The 21,264-nt window shown below is 48.1% G+C and overlaps 1 protein-coding gene across 1 annotated transcript; it reads left to right on the top strand.

Moving 5' to 3' along the window:
* The first annotated feature begins 292 nt into the window (after window positions 1-292).
* Window positions 293-3,820, top strand: LOC142532528 (uncharacterized). The gene is made up of 2 exons (XM_075638804.1): window positions 293-3,307; window positions 3,497-3,820. The coding sequence occupies exons 1-2, from the start codon at window positions 293-295 to the stop codon at window positions 3,818-3,820; spliced, it is 3,339 nt and encodes a 1,112-aa protein (XP_075494919.1).
* The last annotated feature ends 17,444 nt before the right edge of the window (window positions 3,821-21,264 follow it).

Below are 21,264 nucleotides of genomic sequence, written 5' to 3'. Positions count from 1 at the left end.
GTTTCGCTTCCAGCGTATGTGGCTTCGGCATCATGGTTTTTTGCAGACTGTTCGGCTTAATTGGTTTCTGCCTTGTAGTTTGAGTGGTATGCCTCGCCTTTTTGCTAAGATTAAGCGCCTCAAACATCACCTCAAGTGGTGGAATCAGGATGTTTTTGGGAACCTGTTCGATAAAATCATTGAGGCTGAGAGGGCTGTTCGGTCCGCTGAGGTTGTCTGTGAGGCTGATCCTTCTGAGTTGAATTGGACTTCTCTGTCTGATCGCAATGAGGATCTGGCCCGTGTCACCGCCATGGAGGCGGATTTTTGGAGACAGAAAGCTGCTTGCCACTGGTTAGAGGATGGTGAGAGGAACACCAAACTCTTTCACAACATGGTGAAGAAGAAAAGGGTGGCGAATAAGATTTTCCGCATCTGGGATAATGGGGTATGCCTGACGTCTCCTGAGTTGATTCAGCAGTCGGGAGCCTCGTTTTTCCAGCATTTGCTTACTGGTGACCCCTCTGCGCTTGCGAGTCCTGATTTTTCGGGCTTCCCCTCCGTTATCTCTGCTGTGGAGAATGAGGGTATTGTTGCGACCCCTTCTTTGGAGGAGGTTCGTGCGACCGTCTTCTCCATACATCCTGATAGTGTGGCTGGGCCTGATGGCTTCTCCTCGGCGTTCTTTCAACATTGTTGGGAGATTGTTCATCAGGATGTTTTTGATGCTGTCCTGGATTTTTTCAGGGGTTCTCCCCTCCCCCAGGGTTTTACCGCCACCACAATCACTCTGATCCCCAAAGTCGCGGGTGCTCATGCTTGGTCGGACTTCCGTCCGATTAGTCTGTGCAATGTCACTAATAAGATCATCTCTAAGCTGTTGTACTCTCGGCTGAGGGTTGTGGCGGAGAGACTTATTTCACCGAATCAGAGTGGCTTCGTTCCGGGTCGGATGATCTCCGATAATATTCTCCTAGCCCAGGAGCTCACTCACAGTCTCACTCTCCCCACTCGTGGCGGTAATGTTATCCTGAAGTTGGATATGGCCAAGGCCTATGACAGGGTCCAGTGGCCTTTCCTCTTCGAGGTTTTGAGACACTTTGGTTTCTCGGAGCGGGTTGTGGAGATGGTCTCGGCTTGCATATCTCATTGTCATTTCTCCGTGAACATCAATGGCTCTCTCTCGGGGTTCTTTGGTTCCACTAGAGGCCTCAGACAGGGCGATCCCTTGTCCCCCATGCTTTTCATTTTGGGGGCGGAGTACCTATCGCGCGGCCTTGACCGCCTCTACCTGCAGCATCCTGAGCTCAGGTACCGCTCTGGTTGTGATATCCTGATTTCCCATCTGGCTTATGCTGATGATGTCATTATTTTCGCCAATGGTGGGTCTCGTAGTTTGCGGCGCCTTATGGGTTTACTGCATCATTATGAGAATTGTTCGGGTCAGCTGGTGAACGCTGTCAAAAGTTCTGTTATCTTGCCTCCGAGGTGTTCTGAGCGACTTCGCTCTCGGATTTTGCGCATCACCAGGTTTGCGGAGGGTCATTTGCCCCTCAAGTACCTCGGAGTCCCCTTGTTTAGGGGTAACCGAGTATGTTCCCTTTTTGAGCACCTCCTACAATCTGTTCGTAGGAAGTTAGAGGGTTGGGAGATCCGGACGCTCTCTCCGGGTAGCCGCATAACCCTTATCCGCAGTGTGCTCCTCTCCATGCCGATTTATCTGTTTCAGGTGGTACAGCCACCGCTTGCTGTCATGGAGAAGCTTGAGCTGGTTTTCAACGCTTTTCTCTGGGGGTCGCGGACACTGGAGAAGAAATGGCACTGGGCCAAGTGGTCTCGAGCCTGTCTCCCAGTGATGGAGGGTGGTCTTGGCTTCCGCAGATTGAAAGATCTGGTGGATAGCTTTTCTATTAAGTTGTGGTTCCGGTTTCGGCAGGGCTCCTCTCTCTGGGCGAGATTCCTTTTACGGAAGTATTGCCAGATGGATGCTCCTGCCTCTGTTCTCCCTCGTGGTTTAATATCCCCCACCTGGCGTCGTCTCCTACGGATCAGACCTCGCGCCGAGCCCGGCATTCGCTGGCGCGTTGGCCTTGGAGACGTGTCCTTTTGGGATGACATATGGTTTGGGGATACTGCTCTGTCCAGCCAGTGTGAGGTCCGTGGGGGCCGTGCTGTTCGGGTTTTTCACTTTTTGTCTGAGGGGGCTTGGGATTTCGATCTTCTTTGCGCTGTGGTGGCCCCTTCTGTTGCTGAGGCGATTACTTTGACCCCGATTGCCTTTGGCGAGCCTGATTTGGCGCTTTGGATTCACAGTTCTGACGGTGCTTTTTCGATTAGGTCTGCTTGGGAGCTTGTCCGATTGAGAGACCCTGTTTCTGATATCTTGACTCCTTGTTGGGGCCGTTGGTTGAGGCCCACGATGTCTTTTTTTCTTTGGAGATTTTGGCATCAGTGGCTCCCGTTGGATGATATGCTCCAACGTCGTGGCTTTGAGTTGGCTTCTCGATGCCAGTGTTGTGATATGTCGGAGACATTTACACATGTCTTCATTGATGGCCCGATAGCCCGTTATGTCTGGCATTTCTTTGGGGCCATATTTCGTGTCCGGATCCCCTGCACAGGGGATCTCAGGTTGTTCCTTAGCGCTTGGAAGAGAAATCTTCATTGGGCACCTGGGGGCCACGTCAAGGAGTTTCTGCCCTTCATTGTTTTGTGGTTTCTCTGGATGGCTCGTAATGATGCGAAGCACCGTCAGTTGCGTATTTCTGGGAAGACTGTGAAGTCTCAGATTTTGTCTTATCTGCGTCTTGCCCATGCTGCTTTCATTGTTAAGCCCAAGCACTGGCTTGGTGCCTTTGAGGCGGCGAGATCGCTGGGAATTTTTGTTGCCTTTCAGCGGACCCATAGGTTAGCGATTGTCCGGTGGCTCTGTCCACCACCTGGGTGCTTTAAGCTGAATGTTGATGGGAGTTCGAGGGGCAATCCTGGGGAGTCGTCTGTCGGTGGTGTTGTGCGTGATTCTTCTGGCAGGGTGGTGCTCTCCTTCAGCGAGTTTATCGGAGTCGGGACCAATGTCCGGGCGGAGCTTTGGGCGGTTTGGAGGGGCCTTCTTATCTGTTCCGATCTCGGTCTTTTTCCCCTTTGGGTTGAGACCGATTCTCAGATTTCTCTTCAGATCCTGCGTTCTCGTCGGTGTCATTGGGACCTTCATCATACAGTCACTCGGATTCTGTTTCTTTTGAGGGGGCGGACGGTTCATTTTTCACATATTTTTCGGGAGGGAAATTCGGTGGCGGATGCGTTGGCGGCGAGGGCTCATACCATTAGGGTTTATACCTTAGAGTTAGGTCCTTCACTACCCAGACACATATCCATACTGACCCGCTCGGATATCTCCGGGCTTCCCTACCTTAGATACAGATGTTCTTAGCTATTTGCAGCCCCTTCCTTTATTTGGATCTATTTCTATATATATATATATATTTATATATATCTATATGTATTTTTTCCTTTGCAGGTACTGTCTCTTTGGAGTGCTTTGTTTCTTTGGATCTGGGTGGACTCTCGCACCTTCTCCATTGGTGCTTTTATTTGGACCACCCTGTTCTCTGGCGGTCGCTCTCTGCAGGCTTCTCCTTGGCCGCCGCTTTCTATATTTTGTGTTCTCTTGCCGGGTTTTATGGTGGCTTTGGATGATCTCTCTCAGTGGTTTCTCTGGCCCAGAGCTCCATTCATGTCGGGATTTATATGTTCTCTGCTTTTGCTACGTGCATTGGTGGCTCTCCATGTTATCTCTTGGCTACCTCTTATATCAACGTTCCAGTCACGCTTGGATTTATGACGTTATGAGCTCCATACGTTTTCACCTTCTTCTGGGGATTTGAAGTTTCTCTTACTTCAGCTGGATTGCGACCGATCTCGGACTAGGACGCCATTTTCATGTTGGACTTACAGCGACAGACGGCTCAGAGATGGGTACAATTGGTTGTCTTTTGCACCTACATCTGAGTCGGATCTTTACAGTTTAGACATGTTTCGATTTGTTTTGATGTATTTAGCGCTGCTCTTATATGTTCATTTTATTATGCGCTTTTCCTAGGGATTAGATTTTGGCACGTGTATTTGCCACCTTAGGTTTTATGTCTTTATGTTTTATGTGTTGTCAGACTCGCTTTTAGAGAGGTCTTGGTATACCTGCCCTCTCTTTAGGCCTTATCTTGTATTTCTTTTGTGTTTATATATACAGGTAGGGGTCCGCCTAACCCCCCCGCTTTCGGCGGTGTTTTATTAAAAAAAAAAAAAAAAAAAAAAAAAAAAAAAAAAAAAAAAAAAACCCTAAACCCTAAACCCTAAACCCTAAACCCTAGAAAATCTAAAAGACGCTGCATCCCACGAGACCCACCATTGGCAAAAATAATGATATCATCAGCATAGGCCAGATGGGAAATCAAAAGATCACAACTAGAACGGTACCTGAAAGAAGGATGACGCAAGTAGAGTCTGTCAAGGCCACGCGAAAGATACTCCGCCCCTAAGATGAAGAGAAGGGGGGACAATGGGTCTCCCTGCCTGAGGCCCCTGGTAGAACCGAAGAACCCCGAAAGAGAACCATTGATATTAACGGAGAAATGACAATGAGAAATACAGGCCGAGACCAACGCCACAACCTGCTCAGAGAAACCAAAATGGCGCAAAACAGCAAAAAGGAAAGGCCATTGGACCCGATCATAGGCCTTAGCCATATCCAACTTCAAAATAACATTACCACCACGAGTGGGAAGAGTGAGACTATGAGTGAGCTCCTGAGTTCATTGGAGCTGGGTCTACTATCCGGGCGGAACTCTGGGCGGTCTGGAGGGGTCTTATCCTTTGTTCTGATCTTTCTCTTTTCCCTCTTTGGATTGAGGTTGATTCCCAGATTTCTATTCAGATCCTCCGATCTCGTCAGTGTTGTTGGGGGTTGGATCACATTATGTCTAGGATTTTGGTTCTCTTGAGGGGGCGTATGGTTCATATCTCGCACATATACAGGGAGGGTAATTCGGTGGCGGATGCTTTGGCGGCTAGGGCTCATGACCTTAGGCAGTTTACCTTAGAGTTAGGTCCTTCCTTACCCAGACACATATCCATCCTTGCCCGTTCTGATCATTCAGGGCTTCCATACCTCAGATCCAGATATTCTTAGCCATTTGTAGCCCCTTCTTCCTTTTGGCTCTCTTTCTTTATCTATATATATGTATATTTTTTCTTGCAGGTCTTTTGTGCTTGGAGTTTGTTTTTTATATCACATTTGAGCGGTGCAAGTTGGCCCAGACACTTGCACTCTTCATATTTTGTTCCTTTGGATTTGGGTGGGTCCCAGCACTTTCTCCGTCGGTGCTTTTCTTTGGACCATTCCTGTTATTCGGCTGGCGCTCACTGCAGACTTCTACTTGACCGCCGCTTTCTTACTTTTATGCTCTCTTGTCGATTGTTATGGTGGCTCTGGATGATATATTTCGGTGGTCTCTTTAGCCCGGAGCCTCATTCATCTCGGGAGTTATATGGTTTCTACTTCTGCTCCGTGCATTGGTGGCTCTGGACGTTCACTATTGGTTGCCTCTTATTTCAGAGTTACAGTCATGCTTGGATTTCTGATTTTATGAGCTCCGTCAGTTGTCCCCCTCTCCTTGGGTCTTTGAGATTTTCTGACTTGAGCTGGATTACGGTCCTCCTTTTGTGTTTCGACCATTTTTGCACAGTATCTTTCCAGCTGCATATTATTTTGACGGCCAGATCGTGTATAGCTGCCCGTTCTTGGATTAGGATGTACTTTTCAGATTGGCATTACATCGACAGACGGCTCAGAGATGGGTACCATCGATGGTCTTTTGCACCTACTTCTGAGCTGGATCACTACTGTTTAGATATGTTTCGCTTTGTTTTCATATATTTAGCGCTGATCATTTGTGTTTATTTGTATTATGCATTTTACTTAGGGATTAGTTTTTGGCTTGTGTATTTGCCACCCTAGGTTTCTGTTTTTCTATTTGTATGACTAGCCTTTTGAGAGGTGTTGATTTTATCCTCCTCTCTTTGGGTTTTATCTTGTATTTTGTGTTTGATGATATATACAGGTAGGGGTCTGCCTAACCCCCCCGCTTCCGGCGGTGTTTATTAAAAAAAAAAAAAAAAAAAAAAAAAAAAAAAACCCTAAACCCTAAACCCTAAACCCTAAACCCTAAACCCTAAACCCAGTCACGCTTGGATTTATGACGTTATGAGCTCCATACGTTTTCACCTTCTTCTGGGGATTTGAAGTTTCTCTTACTTCAGCTGGATTGCGACCGATCTCGGACTAGGACGCCATTTTCATGTTGGACTTACAGCGAAAGACGGCTCAGAGATGGGTACAATTGGTTGTCTTTTGCACCTACATCTGAGTCGGATCTTTACAGTTTAGACATGTTTCGATTTGTTTTGATGTATTTAGCGCTGCTCTTATATGTTCATTTTATTATGCGCTTTTTCTAGGGATTAGATTTTGGCACGTGTATTTGCCACCCTAGGTTTTATGTCTTTATGTTTTATGTGTTGTCAGACTCGCTTTTAGAGAGGTCTTGGTATACCTGCCCTCTCTTTAGGCCTTATCTTGTATTTCTTTTGTGTTTATATATACAGGTAGGGGTCCGCCTAACCCCCCCGCTTTCGGCGGTGTTTTATTAAAAAAAAAAAAAAAAAAAAAAAAAAAAAACCCTAAACCCTAAACCCTAAACCCTAAACCCTAAACCCTAAACCAAACCAGCGAAAATGCTCTCTTCCAAAAAAAACCCCAAATTCACCCCAAAAATCGCCCTACAATGACCCTACCCTCGTCGCCGCCGCCGCCGCCGGTTCACGGCCGGTTCACTTTACCATCGGAACCGCCTCTCTTGGGCGACCATCATATCAAAAAATCAGCTCAATCGGAGTTCGGTAGCACCTCCAAATCGCAGATCGAATTTACGCCGCTACAGTGCTCTTCTTCGTCGCCGGCCACCGCGGCTCCTTCCGGTGCCGGACCTACTCAGGCAGACTCGCCTCAACTCTCTCGTCACTTTCCGACACCTGCGCGACCAGACAACTCAGCCGTTCAGGTGCCATCTCCGGTTGAAGTTACGGTAGCACTGTTCACCGAGGAGGCTACTGGTTTTTCCCAGATTCCGGCCACCTCCGGCAATGTTTGTTCAATCCAGACCCCGATCTATGATCCTATGGTCCAGACGATTCCAACCATCCATGAATCGGTCCGAACGCCGTTCATTCCCGCCGGGAATTTTAGATCTAAAATTCCGGCTGAAATCGTACCTTCTCCGTCAATTTCATCGTCGATTTCTAGCCCGAATCCTGCGTCTTTTGTCAATTCCTCTTCAGCGTCTGATCGTCTAGTCATGGGCAATTGTGTAACACCTTCAATTTCGGAAAAACCGCCGGTGATCGGAAATCCCCAAATTCCGGTTTTTCCTCAATTTTCGACCACTGTTTCAGTTGATTTCCCCTCTCTGCCGCCCGGTTCTGCCGTGTTTGGGTCCGGTTCCTTGCTCCCTGGGGCGTCACCGTTCACTGCTGGTTCATCGGTCGGAAAGTCAACGGGAAAGTCAACGGTCAACCATCATCAGTCAACTCTGCGGAATCGGCGTTTGAACTCAGTCAATACAGGTAATTTTGTGGGCTCTACTCGCACGATTGCACCTGTTACTCCTTCTCTGTCATTTCGTGATATTTTGGCCCCGTCGTCCTCTCGGACGACCAAGAACATTTTCGAGGATGTTCTTGGGTCAATGGATGAGATGCCCGCACCGTCCTTTAGGGACGGTAAACCGGGCATTCGCTTTTCGGATGAGGTCATCTCATCTTTATCTGCACCATTTAAGTTTGCTTTGGTCGGTAAGATTTCTGGCAACCGATCGATTGTGCCCAATCATGCTATTTCTGCGGCTTTTGCCAATTTCGGGTTTGCGCGACCATATACCTTGAAATTCTTGCCACGGGGATTTCTGGTGATTGTTCTCTCTTGTGAGGAGGACTATGCCCGTCTCTGGACTAGGGGCAGTCTGTTTATTGGTCCACTGGGTATCAGACTCTCCAAGTGGACCCCGGAGTTCAATTTCCAGGCGGAGTCTCCTCTAGCCCCGGTTTGGGTCCGACTTCTGGAGTTACCGCTCCATCTTTATGACAAGAAGAGCCTTTGCGCTCTTGCTAAGCTTTTGGGCAATCCCATTAAAATTGATGATCACACAGCAGATGGCACTCGGGGGTCCTTTGCCCGCATTTGTGTTGAGATCAATGTCTTGGAGCCCCCTGTCCAGTCCATCTGGGTGTCATGGGGGGCTCACCTACAGGAGATTGAGGTAGTTTATGAGAAGATTCCAGCATATTGTACTGATTGCAAGATGCTGGGACATGCTACCAGTGTGTGTTATTCGCATGGGAAGAATCCCCGCCCAGTCCGGACTAGACCTGCTGGTCCTGTTCCCCCGCTTCAGGTAGATACTGTGGGCATGACACACCAGGAGGGTGTGGCACCTAATGTGGCTCAGGGTCCTCAGGACCAGAATCCTGATCAGTTCGTTGGCCCTAAGCGCAGGAGACGGAGGCGGGCTGCGCCTCGTGTTCCTCATGTGAGGGCACCTCCTGCTGCGCATGTTGTCCCGGTGGGTACCTCGAACGCTTTTGATGTCTTTTCGCCTTGGCAGGCGGAGGCGGAGCGAGGTAGTGATTCCAAGGTAGTTGGTGACAGTCCTGATGATGTTCTTCCTTTTGGGGATGAGGGTGTTGGTTGTCATGGAGAGGCGCCCTTGGCGCCGAGTTCTCCTGTGGGTGTTGGTTTTGATCATTCGGGTACTCCCATTGTTGAGGTGCTCCCTTCGAGATCAGTTGGTGTGCCTGCTCAGTCTTATGGTCAGGTTCTGGAGGAGGATGAGTCTATCCCTTTTGAGGATTGTATGGATGAGTTGGGATCTTCAAAAGATGGGGTGGCTGTGTTGTTTGGTGATTCCGTTCTGTGCTTGGAAAATCACAGTAGCCATTCTATTCCTTCCCTCCCTGGTTCTCCGGAGGTTTCTTCCATGGTGGAGGAATTGTTTGTTAGACAGGGGCCCCCTGTTTGTGAGTTGGTTGCCAGACAGGTGTCTGAGGAGGATCCTGATTCGGGGTTCGATAGACACTCTGCGTCTGCTGTTCCGGACATTGGTATGTCTGATGTGAAGAAGAGGAAGCAGGACGATCTTGAGGATTCGTCCAAGAGGCGGCAGGGTGATCCTGATGCCCACCCTTTATGAATTGCATGATCTGGAATATCCGGGGACTTCGGGGTTCGGAGTCCCAGCAGAGGCTGCATGCCTTTGTGAAGGAGAAACAGGTTAAGGTTTTGGCTGTTTTGGAGCCGATGATCGATTTAGATCAGAGATTCATGACTCGTCGTCTTGGTTTTTCTCGAGTCATTTCGAATCTTTCTGGTCACATTTGGGTGTTTTTTGCTGCTGATGTGCAGGCTGAGTGTGTCCTTGATCATGCTCAGTTCCTTCACATTAAGGTTTCTGCCCCTTTTTTACCCACATCTGTTTTTTGTTCTTTTGTTTATGCCAGATGTGATTATATTGAGCGTCGGGACCTCTGGTCTTCCCTGCTTCACGTCAAGCCTGTTCTGGGTCCTTGGCTGGTTGGTGGGGATTTCAATGTTGTTCGTGATGCGTCTGAGTGTTTGGGCACCCGTGGTGGTAGGTTGCTACCCATGGAGGAGTTCAACACTTTCATTATGGATTCTGGTTTGATTGATGCTGGTTTTGAGGGGTCTTCGTTCACTTGGACGAATAAGACCGTTTGGAAGCGGTTGGACAGGGTTATGGTTTCTGTTGATTGGGGTGATCATTTCAGCTCCATTCGAGTTGAACATCTCCCCCGTACTGTTTCTGACCACTGTCCGCTTTTGGTTACCGCTCCGGTTTTTGCCCGTGGGCCGAGCTCGTTTCGCTTCCAGCGTATGTGGCTTCGGCATCATGGTTTTTTGCAGACTGTCAGGCTTAATTGGAATTTGCCTTGCAGTCTGATTGGTATGTCGCGTCTTTTTGTTAAGTTGAAGCGTCTTAAGAATCACCTCAAGTGGTGGAATCGAGATGTTTTTGGTAGCATCTTTGATAAAATCACCGAGGCTGAGAGTGCAGTTCGTTCCGCTGAGCTTGCCTGTGAGGCCGATCCTTCTGATTCGAATTGGACTGCCCTGTCCGATCGTAATGCGGATCTGGCCCGTGTCACCGCCATGGAGGCGGATTTTTGGAAACAAAAAGCTGCATGCAACTGGCTAGAGGATGGTGAGCGGAACACCAAACTCTTTCATAACATGGTTAAGAAGAAGCGTGTGGCTAATAAGATTTTCCGCATATGGGATGATGGGGTTTGCCTGACGTCTCCTGAGATGATTCAGCAGTCGGGTGCTTCATTTTTTCAGCACTTACTCACTGGGGATCCCTTTGTGCTTGATTGTCCTGATTTTTCGGGGTTTCCTTCGGTGATTTCTGATGAGGAGAATTATGGGATTACTGTTACCCCCTCCCTTGAGGAGGTGCGTGCGACTGTTTTCTCCATTTCTCCTGACAGTGTGGCAGGCCCTGATGGCTTCTCTTCGGCGTTTTTCCAGCATTGCTGGGAGATCGTTCATCAGGATGTGTTGGATGCGGTTTTGGATTTTTTCCGAGGCTCTCCCCTGCCCCAGAGCTTTACTGCCACCACGATTACTTTGATCCCTAAAGTCGAGGGTGCTCGGGCTTGGTCGGATTTCCGTCCGATCAGCCTGTGTAATGTCACGAACAAAATCATTTCTAAGTTGTTGTACTCTCGTTTGCGGGCTGTGGCGGAGAGACTCATTTCTTTGAATCAGAGTGGTTTTGTTCCGGGACGGATGATTTCTGATAACATCCTCCTTGCTCAGGAGCTCACTCATAGTCTCACTCTTTCCACTCGTGGTGGTAATGTTATTTTGAAGTTGGATATGGCTAAGGCCTATGATCGGGTCCAATGGCCTTTCCTTTTTGCTGTTTTGCGCCATTTTGGTTTCTCTGAGCAGGTTGTGGCGTTGGTCTCGGCCTGTATTTCTCATTGTCATTTCTCCGTTAATATCAATGGTTCTCTTTCGGGGTTCTTCGGTTCTACCAGGGGCCTCAGGCAGGGAGACCCATTGTCCCCCCTTCTCTTCATCTTAGGGGCGGAGTATCTTTCGCGTGGCCTTGACAGACTCTACTTGCGTCATCCTTCTTTCAGGTACCGTTCTAGTTGTGATCTTTTGATTTCCCATCTGGCCTATGCTGATGATATCATTATTTTTGCCAATGGTGGGTCTCGTGGGATGCAGCGTCTTTTAGATTTTCTGCATCACTATGAGAACTGTTCGGGACAGCTGGTGAATGCTGTCAAGAGTTCCCTGATTCTTCCTCCGCGATGCTCTGAGCGCCTTCGCTCTAGACTTTTGCGTATCACTGGCTTTGCGGAGGGGCATCTGCCGATCAAGTACCTAGGAGTTCCCTTATTTCGAGGAAATAGGACGTGTTCTCATTTTGAGCCCCTCTTACAGTCTGTTAGGAGGCGGCTGGAGGGTTGGGAGATTCGTACTCTTTCTCCGGGGAGCCGCATGACCCTCATTCGTAGCGTGCTCCTCTCGATGCCCATATATTTGTTTCAGGTTGTTCAGCCTCCGTTGGCTGTCATGGAGAAACTTGAGAGAGCCTTTAATGCCTTTCTTTGGGGGTCTAGGCCCTTGGAGAAGAAATGGCATTGGGCTCGTTGGTCTCGGGCTTGCCTCCCCGTGGAAGAGGGGGGTCTTGGCTTCCGCAGATTGAAAGATCTCGTGGATAGCTTCTCCATAAAACTGTGGTTTCGGTTCAGGCAGGGATCTTCCCTCTGGGCCAAATTTTTGATGAGGAAATATTGCCTCTTGGCGCACCCAGCTTGTGTCTCTTCTCGTGGTTTTATCTCTCCCACTTGGCGGCGTTTGCTCCAGATCAGGCCTCGTGCGGAGAGTGGTATTCGCTGGCGTGTCGGCCAGGGAGATGTTTCATTTTGGGATGATTGTTGGTTCAGGGATGTTCCCCTGTCCAGTCAGACTGAGGTCTGTGGAGATCGTGGTGCCCGGGTTTCCCATTTTCTTTCGGAGGGTACCTGGGATTTTGACCTCCTTTGTTCAGTAGTTGCTCCTTCTTTTGCGGAGCAGATTGTGTTGGTCCCGATTCTCTTGGGAGAGTTGGATTCGGCTCGTTGGATTCATAGCTCCGATGGTGATTTTTCTGTAAAGTCCGCTTGGGAGTTGATCCGTTTGCGCGCCCCGATCTCTGGCATTAATCGCCCCTGTTGGGGTAGCTGGTTGAGGCCTACGATGTCATTCTTTCTTTGGAGATTTTGGCATCAGTGGCTCCCAGTTGATGAGGTGCTTCAGCGCCGTGGCTTTGCGTTAGCGTCTCGTTGTCAGTGTTGTGATATGTCTGAGACATTCACGCATGTGTTTATTCGCAGCCCGGTGGCTCGCCCTGTTTGGCATTTTTTTGGTGCTGTCTTTGGGGTTCGTATCCCTGACACTGAGGATTTCAGGTTATTCCTTAGTGCGTGGAAGAGGGATCTGGTCTGGGCTCCAGGGGGCCATGTGAGGGAGTTTCTCCCTTTCATTATTTTGTGGTTTCTCTGGACGGCTCGGAATGATGCGAAGCACCGCTTGCTCTCCATTTCTGGAGAGACGGTGAAGTTCCAGATCTTGTCTTACCTGCGCCTCGCCCATTCTGCGCGTACTGTCAAACCCAAGCATTGGGTGGGTTATTTCCAGGTGGCGCGTTCGCTAGGGATTTCGGTTTGCTTTTACAGATATCATCGGACGGCGATTGTTCGTTGGCTTCGGCCGCCGTTCGGTTGTTTTAAGCTTAATGTGGATGGGAGTTCGAGAGGGAATCCTGGGGATTCTTCGGTTGGTGGCGTCGTTCGTGATCATTCTGGGCGGGTCTTGCTTTCGTTCAGTGAGTTCATTGGAGCTGGGTCTACTATCCGGGCGGAACTCTGGGCGGTCTGGAGGGGTCTTATCCTTTGTTCTGATCTTTCTCTTTTCCCTCTTTGGATTGAGGTTGATTCCCAGATTTCTATTCAGATCCTCCGATCTCGTCAGTGTTGTTGGGGGTTGGATCACATTATGTCTAGGATTTTGGTTCTCTTGAGGGGGCGTATGGTTCATATCTCGCACATATACAGGGAGGGTAATTCGGTGGCGGATGCTTTGGCGGCTAGGGCTCATGACCTTAGGCAGTTTACCTTAGAGTTAGGTCCTTCCTTACCCAGACACATCTCCATCCTTGCCCGTTCTGACCATTCAGGGCTTCCATACCTCAGATCCAGATATTCTTAGCCATTTGTAGCCCCTTCTTCCTTTTGGCTCTCTTTCTTTATCTATATATATGTATATTTTTTCTTGCAGGTCTTTTGTGCTTGGAGGTTGTTTTTTATATCACATTTGAGCGGTGCAAGTTGGCCCAGACACTTGCACTCTTCATATTTTGTTCCTTTGGATTTGGGTGGGTCCCAGCACTTTCTCCGTCGGTGCTTTTCTTTGGACCATTCCTGTTATCCGGCTGGCGCTCACTGCAGACTTCTACTTGACCGCCGCTTTCTTACTTTTATGCTCTCTTGTCGATTGTTATGGTGGCTCTGGATGATATATTTCGGTGGTCTCTTTAGCCCGGAGCCTCATTCATCTCGGGAGTTATATGGTTTCTACTTCTGCTCCGTGCATTGGTGGCTCTGGACGTTCACTATTGGTTGCCTCTTCTTTCAGAGCTACAGTCATGCTTGGATTTCTGATTTTAAGAGCTCCGTCAGTTGTCCCCCTCTCCTTGGGTCTTTGAGATTTTCTGACTTGAGCTGGATTACGGTCCTCCTTTTGTGTTTCGACCATTTTTGCACAGTATCTTTCCAGCTGCATATTATTTTGACGGCCAGATCGTGTATAGCTGCCCGTTCTTGGATTAGGATGTACTTTTCAGATTGGCATTACATCGACAGACGGCTCAGAGATGGGTACCATCGATGGTCTTTTGCACCTACTTCTGAGCTGGATCACTACTGTTTAGATATGTTTCGCTTTGTTTTCATATATTTAGCGCTGATCATTTCTGTTTATTTGTATTATGCATTTTACTTAGGGATTAGTTTTTGGCTTGTGTATTTGCCACCCTAGGTTTCTGTTTTTCTATTTGTATGACTAGCCTTTTGAGAGGTGTTGATTTTATCCTCCTCTCTTTAGGTTTTATCTTGTATTTTGTGTTTGATGATATATACAGGTAGGGGTCTGCCTAACCCCCCCGCTTCCGGCGGTGTTTTCCGGAAAAAAAAAAAAAAAAAAAAAAAACCCTAAACCCTAAACCCTAAACCCTAAACCCTAAAACCCTAAACCCTAAACCCTAAACCCTAAACCCTAAAACCCTAAAACCCTAAACCCTAAAAACCCTAAAAACCCTAAACCCTAAACCCTAAAACCCTAAACCCTAAACCCTAAACCCTAAACCCTAAACCCTAAACCCTAAACCCTAAACCCTAAACCCTAAACCCTAAACCCGGCGGTGTTTTTCGGAAAAAAAAAAAAAAAAAAAACCCTAAACCCTAAACCCTAAACCCTAAAAACCCTAAACCCTAAACCCTAAACCCTAAAACCCAAAACCCTAAAACCCTAAACCAAAACCCAAAAACCCTAAACCCTAAAACCCATAAAACCCTAAACCCTAAACCCCTAAAACCCTAAACCCCAAACCCCAAACCATAAACCCGAAACCCTAACCCCAAAACTCCAAAACCCCTAAACCCTAAACCCTAATTTTTTCTCTCATTTGTGAATAGTGTCAAAAAGCCCCAATTTCGCCCTATAAATCGCCCCATGTCGGCGCCGGTTTCCGGCTGGCCACCGGTACGATCAGGTGCGCCTCGGTGAGACGAGGCTGCTGTCCAAATTTCAGGTCCAACGGAGGTCGTTTCTCCGGCCAAATCGACGGTCAAAGCTACGGAAATTGCGCAGATTCCGTCGCCCGGAATCACACCTGTCTTCGATCATCGTCCGGCGACGATTGTTACACCATTCGAATTGTCTCCTCCAGTCGATCCTCTGGTCCAAAAATCCACCCAAACGGAGTTCATTTGCATCCCGAAATCGTCCGGCGAAGTTCCGTCAGTACTGTTCACCGCGACGCCGAATGTTTCGGTTCCGATTCCGGCCAGCTCCGGTCTTGGTTCTCCAATCAAGGCCCCGATCCGGAATGCCCAGGACCAGGCGCGTCCATTGGTTTCTTCAATTGCTTCATCGAAGTCCGGTGGCGGCGGGAATTTTAAATCTACGAATTTCAGCCCCCAAGCTATATATGCGATGGCTTCAAAACTCAATTACTCCGGATCGGTTGCTGATTTTTGCAATTCCTCTCTACTACAAACTCATCAAGTCATGGGTAAGATATCTATGCCTTCAATTTCGGAAAATACATCGTCGATCGGAAACGTCCAAAATCAAGTGTTTGGTTCGTTTCCAGCGAGCGTCTCCGGTCAATTGCCTCCGTTTCAGCCCGGTTCTTCACCTTTGGTCACCGGTTCCGTGACACCCTCGTCGTCGTCGGTGGTTGGTGGTGCTCCGGTATTTGTCTCGTCGACGCCGATTTTTGGCGGTCAACCGATGGTCAACTCATCGGTTTCTTTTGCAAATGCAATTCTAGCTTCTGTTTCCGCTTCCTCAGCAACTCCCTTGGCTTCTTTAGGGATGTTACTGCTCCTTCTCCAGCCAGACAGAGTTTTGCCGGGTTTGGTGGTTTGGTGGGCGAGATTCCTGAACCGGCCATTGTTGATGGTATACCGGGTATTCTATTCCCGGATCAGGTTATTTCTTCTCTGTCAGTGCCTTTTAAATATGCGTTGATTGGCCGTGTTACAGGGAACCGGGGTGTTACACCCAATAGTGATATCTTGGCTGCTTTTTCTCGTTTTGGCTTTTTGGCCTCATTTACATTGAAATTTCTTCCCCGAGGATTTCTGGTTCTTATTTTCTCTAGCGAGGAAGATTACTTGAAGTTCTGGCCTCAGGATTTAGTTTCTATTGGGTCAGTGTCGATACGCTTTTTCAAATGGACACCGGAGTTTAAATTTGAGGCTGAGTCTTCGATTGCTCCGGTTTGGGTTCGTATTCCTGATCTACCGTTGCATTTATATGACAAAAGTGTCTTTATAAGATTGGTAAGCTCTTAGGGAACCCTGTTATGGTGGATGAGATCACCGCTGATGGTTCTCGGGGATCTATTGCCCGTATTTGTGTTGAGATTGATGTGTTGCTTCCTCGTCTGGATGAGATCTGGGTCGGGTGGGGCAGCCACCGGCAGACTTTGGGGGTGGTTTATGAAAAAGTCCCCTATTTTTGCACGGATTGTAAGATGCTAGGTCATTCAGTGCAGCGTTGTTCTCGTTCTGGTTATAAGGCTCCTTGTGGCCGTTCTTTTGCTCAGGGGAAGCGGCCTCCTTCTTCGGGTCAGCCTCAAGGTTTTCCGCCTGGCTCGGTTCCTTCTAGTGGTCCTGGTTCTGGGAGTACTGAGCCAGGATGGGTTCAGCAGAGACGTAGGCGCCGCCAGGCTTCTAGTCAGGTTACTCCACAGTCTCCTATTTCGAGTAATCAGTTTGCGGTTCTTCACTCCATTTCAGGAGATTCGTTTCCAGGTGGTAATTCTGGTGTTGGTTCATCTTCATGTCCATCGTCTTCTTCTCATGTTTTAGAGGCTATTGTTGAGCATGTTCCATTGGTGCCTCAGGTTGTTGTGGCTCCAATGCATTCTCCTCCTGCTATATCTGTGGTTGTTACATCAGTTATTGCAGGTGATGTTCAGGGGTCTGGTTCTGGGGCGAGCTCTTCTCTGGTGGATGTTTTTCCAGTGGTAACAGACCCGATGATTGTTTCCACTGTTCCGGCACAGATGGTTGTTCCTACAGCTTCTGGTCCCATTACTTCGTTACACATCGACCTTGGGAATGGTTCTCGAAAGGCTCATTTGGATCTTCCTCCTACTACAGCCTGTCAGTCCTTGCTATTACCAGGTCGCACGTGCTCACAGCAGCGTCGGTTTTACATGACTCAGAAGAGTCAGGCGGGGTTACCCTATGGGCGACCGCCTGATTCAGGTTGATATGATTTTCTGATGGGCGTTCACTGCAGAGTTCTCCTTGCCCATCAGTGTTATTAGTTTGTCTGATGTATTCCGGGGCGCCCGATGTTTTTATTTCTGTGTTTTGCTTTATTCTGGGTTGCCCTGTTGTAGTATGTCGTTACTTTTGTTATGATGTTATGCTTGTGTAGCCTTTTCTGCGGAGGTCTTGGCCTAGTCCCCCTCCCATCAGGCTTTCTTTGTACTGCTCTTTTGTTGTATATAAATAAAATTTTCTTAAAAAAAAAAAAAACCCTAAACCCTAAACAGTTGCAACTGAAAAAAATTCTCTCAAAAAAAATTCCCAAAAAATCCTCAAATTTGACACTATTCACGTGCCACCGCTGCCATGTCACCGCCACTGGATCCTGACCAGCGCCACCTACCACCAGAACCGCCTCCTCATGGTGGTCATCATACTCAAAAATCAGCCTTATCGGAGTCCTGCAACCCTTCCAATTTTCCGTTCGAAAATGAGAAAATTCCGTCAAAATCTTCGTCGGTGCCGGTTTCTGCTCCTCCCGGCGCCGGACAGCCCTCGCTTGACTCGCCTCTTTAGGCGGTTCGATTGGTACCATCCCCACGCTCAATAAATCAGTATCGCCACCGGAATCGTTGTTCAAAGTGATGTCGTCACTGTTCATTACATCGCCAGAAATGCTTACTTTGATTCCGGCCGATTCTTGCAACATTAATTCAATCCAAGCCCCGATTTGTGATACACACTCTCAGACGATCCCAATCGTACCGGTTTCCTGCCCAACGCCATTCTCCGTCGCCAGCAATTTCAGATCTAAGAATCCAGCGCCGGACGTCTTTTTTTCGTCATTTTCTTCGCCAAATTCCGGTGCCATTCCGACGTATTTTCTCAATTCCTCTTCACAGGTTGGTCATCCGGTCATGGGTAGAGTTTTGCCTCCTTCAATTTCCGGTTTCCGACCACCGGTCGGAAACCCCCAATTTCTAGGGCCAAATCGAGTTTCTTCGAATTCTTTGGTTAAATTGGACCCTCCATTGCCCGAGTCTGCTCGAATTGGTCTCGGTTCTGGACTCCCCTCACCGTCGCCGATCCAAGGTGGTGCTCCGGCAGGTGACTCACGAGTCAACTCGGTCGAGTCAGACCGCCGAGTGGAACGAGTTGACTCGGCAGTCAACCTTTGTGATGAAACGGTCAAAACAGGTACGCGTGTTCCTATTCCGCTTCTGTGTCATTTCGTGATATCCTGACTCCACCGTCCCCTCGGACGGCCAAAAAAAGCTTTGATGAGTTGCACAATTCAATGAATGACTTGCATGTGCCAACTCTTCGGAATGGAAAACCGGGTATACTATTCCCGAAAAAGGTAATTTCTTCCCTGGCAGAACCTTTCAAATTTGCTCTGGTTGGAAAAATTTCAAGTAATCGATCTCTAGTTCCAAATTCTGGTATTTCTGCGGCTTTTGCTAAATTGGGGCTAGTTAGATCTTTTGACTTAAAGTTCATGCCTCGGGGTTTTCTTGTTCTCACACTTGCTTGTGAAGAGGACTATGCGTTCTTTTGGACTAAGGGGATTATGCAGGTGGGACCTTTGTCAATCCGCTTCTCTAAGTGGACACCAGAGTTTAATCTTCAGGAGGAGTCACCCATTGCCCCTGTTTGGATCCGCTTCCCGGGTCTTCCCCTTCATTTGTTTTCTAAGCAAAGTCTCTTTGCTTTGGAAAAAATTGTGGGAAAACCGGTAAAAATGGATGATCATACTGCAGATTCTTCTCGGGGCGCTTTTGCTCGAGTCTGTGTTGAAATGAAAGTGTTAGAACCGCAGTCAAAGAAGTTTGAGTGGGTTGGGGTGATCATGCTCAAGAAATTGAAGTCATTTATGAGCGCATCTCTTGATACAGCACGGATTGCAAAATGCTTGGTCATTCGACCAATGTTTATTATTCACATGGAAAAAATCCAAAACCCGTTCGTCCTAAGCCTGCTGATCATGCTTCTGGTCACTCTCCCACATCTACAGAGCCTTCCCCACCAGGGGGTGTTAATCCTAGTTTTAATTTGGGGACCCAGCCTCAGCTTCAGAAAACTGGCCCGGGTCCCAGGCGTAGAGGGAGAAAAAGACCAATTAGGCAGGTTCTTCCAAGAAAAAATCCTCTTGAATTGAATCCTTTTGAGGTGCTCTCGCATGGGCAGGATGCGGAGCGTGATCCTGTTGGATTAGATTGTGTTTGTACAGATTCTCCATGTGGTAATCTGGAGGATGCAGGTAGTGGTCCTTCTCGTGGGGCCAAATTTGGTTCTGTTCTTCATGAGGGTGTGGACCCCAGTGGTGGTGACGTTGAGGAAGGGTTGCCTTCTGTTGATTGTGTGGATGCTATTGGGGTTCCATCTTCCAGTGTTATGACGGTGCTTGATACTTTGGGGCCTTGCGCTTTGAATCAAAGTAGTCATTCCATTCCCTCTGTTCCTCCATCCCCAGCTGATGCTTCCTCTATGGTAGAGGAATTGGTTGCTCGGCTGGGTCCTTCAGTTAATGAGCTGGTTTTCAGGCTAGAGTCTGCTGGTCATACTGATCAGGAATTTGATCGACACTCTGAGTCGGGTGATGGTTGTAGGCCTGATAGTCGTGTTATAGACACCGATATGGCCGATATCAAGAAGAGGAAGGAGAATGCTTTTCATCTGTCGCGTAAAAAGCGACAAGGCAATTCTACTGCCCGTTCTCCGTGAATCTTCTCATATGGAATGTAGGGGGCTTCGGAGCTCGGAGTCTCAACAAAGGCTTCATGCCTATGTCAAAGAAAAGAGAGTTCAGATTTTGGCTGTTTTAGAACCTATGATTGATCTTGATGTTCGTTTCATGACTCGTCGTTTTGGTTTCTCTAGAGTTATATCGAATTCATGGGGTCATATCTGGGTTTTCTTTGCTGAGGGTGTGATGGTTGAGTGTCTCCTTGATCACATTCAATTCCTTCATGTTAGAGTCTCTGCTCCTTTTTTGCCGACTCGTGTTTTTTGTTCTTTTGTGTATGCTAAGTGCGACTACATTGAGCGCAGGCAGCTTCGGGATTCCCTGCTTCAGGTTAAGCCTGATCACGGCCCTTGGCTTGTTGGTGGCGATTTTAATGTGGTCAGAAATGCGGCCGAGTGTTTGGGTTCTTCCGGTGGGAGGCTTCTTCCCATGGAAGAGTTCAATCATTTTATTTTTGATTCTGCGCTTGTGGATGCTTTTTTTGAGGGGTCTTCCTTCACGTGGACGAACAAGACCATTTGGAAGCGTTTAGATCGGGTTTTTGTGTCTGTTGACTGGGGTAATCATTTTCATTCTATACGTGTGAAGCACCTCTACCGTATAGTCTCTGATCATTGTCCCCTTTTTGTGACAGTCCCGGTTTTTGTTAGGGGCCCGAGTTCTTTTCGCTTTCAGAGCATGTGGATTAGGCACCATGGCTTTTTGCATACGGTGAGGCTTAATTGGAATTTGCCGTGTCATTTGAATGGCATGCACTGTCTTTTTGTGAAAATGAAGCGTCTCAAGAGCCACCTTAAATGGTGGAATAAGAATGTTTTTGGTAATCTTTTCGCCAAACTTACTGAGGCGGAGCAGGCTGTCCGGATCGTCGAGGAAGTTTGTGAGGCTGATCTTTCTGAGTTGCATTGGACTTGTTTGTCCAATTGCAATGCGGATCTTGCTCGGGTTACCGCCATGGAGGCGGATTTTTGGCGGCAAAAAGCCGCTTGTAGGTGGTTAGAGGATGGTGAGCAGAATACCGAACTCTTCCACAATATGGTCAAGAAAAAAAGGGTGGCCAATAAGATTTTTCATATTTGGGATAATGGTTCTTGCATTACTTCCCCTGTGCTTATTCAGCAGTCTGGGACAGCCTTTTTTCAAAATCTGCTTACTGTAGATCCTTATGTGCTTGATTGCCCTGATTTTTCTGAGTTTCATTCGGTGATTTCGGATTTGGAGAATGCCAGTATTGCTGCCCTTCCCTCTTTAGAGGAGGTGCGGGCGACTGTTTTCTCCATCCACCCTTATAGTGTGGCAGGGCCTGATGGTTTCTCTTCGGCTTTCTTTCAGCATTGCTGGGAGATCGT

The sequence above is a fragment of the Primulina tabacum genome, chromosome 18 (genome assembly GCF_025594145.1).
Source record: "Primulina tabacum isolate GXHZ01 chromosome 18, ASM2559414v2, whole genome shotgun sequence".
NCBI classification, from domain to species: domain Eukaryota; kingdom Viridiplantae; phylum Streptophyta; class Magnoliopsida; order Lamiales; family Gesneriaceae; genus Primulina; species Primulina tabacum.
Note: the sequence above shows the minus strand (reverse complement) of the source record. Positions and strands in the feature narration are given on the sequence as shown.

Excerpts from the sequence above, each read along its gene's own strand:
- LOC142532528 (XM_075638804.1), top strand. The coding sequence starts at position 293 with ATGGAGGCGGATTTTTGGAGACAGAAAGCTGCTTGCCACTGGTTAGAG. Across the intron at positions 3,308-3,496 it reads CGAGGGCTCATACCATTAGG|GTACTGTCTCTTTGGAGTGC; the intron begins GTTTATACCTTA and ends TTTCCTTTGCAG.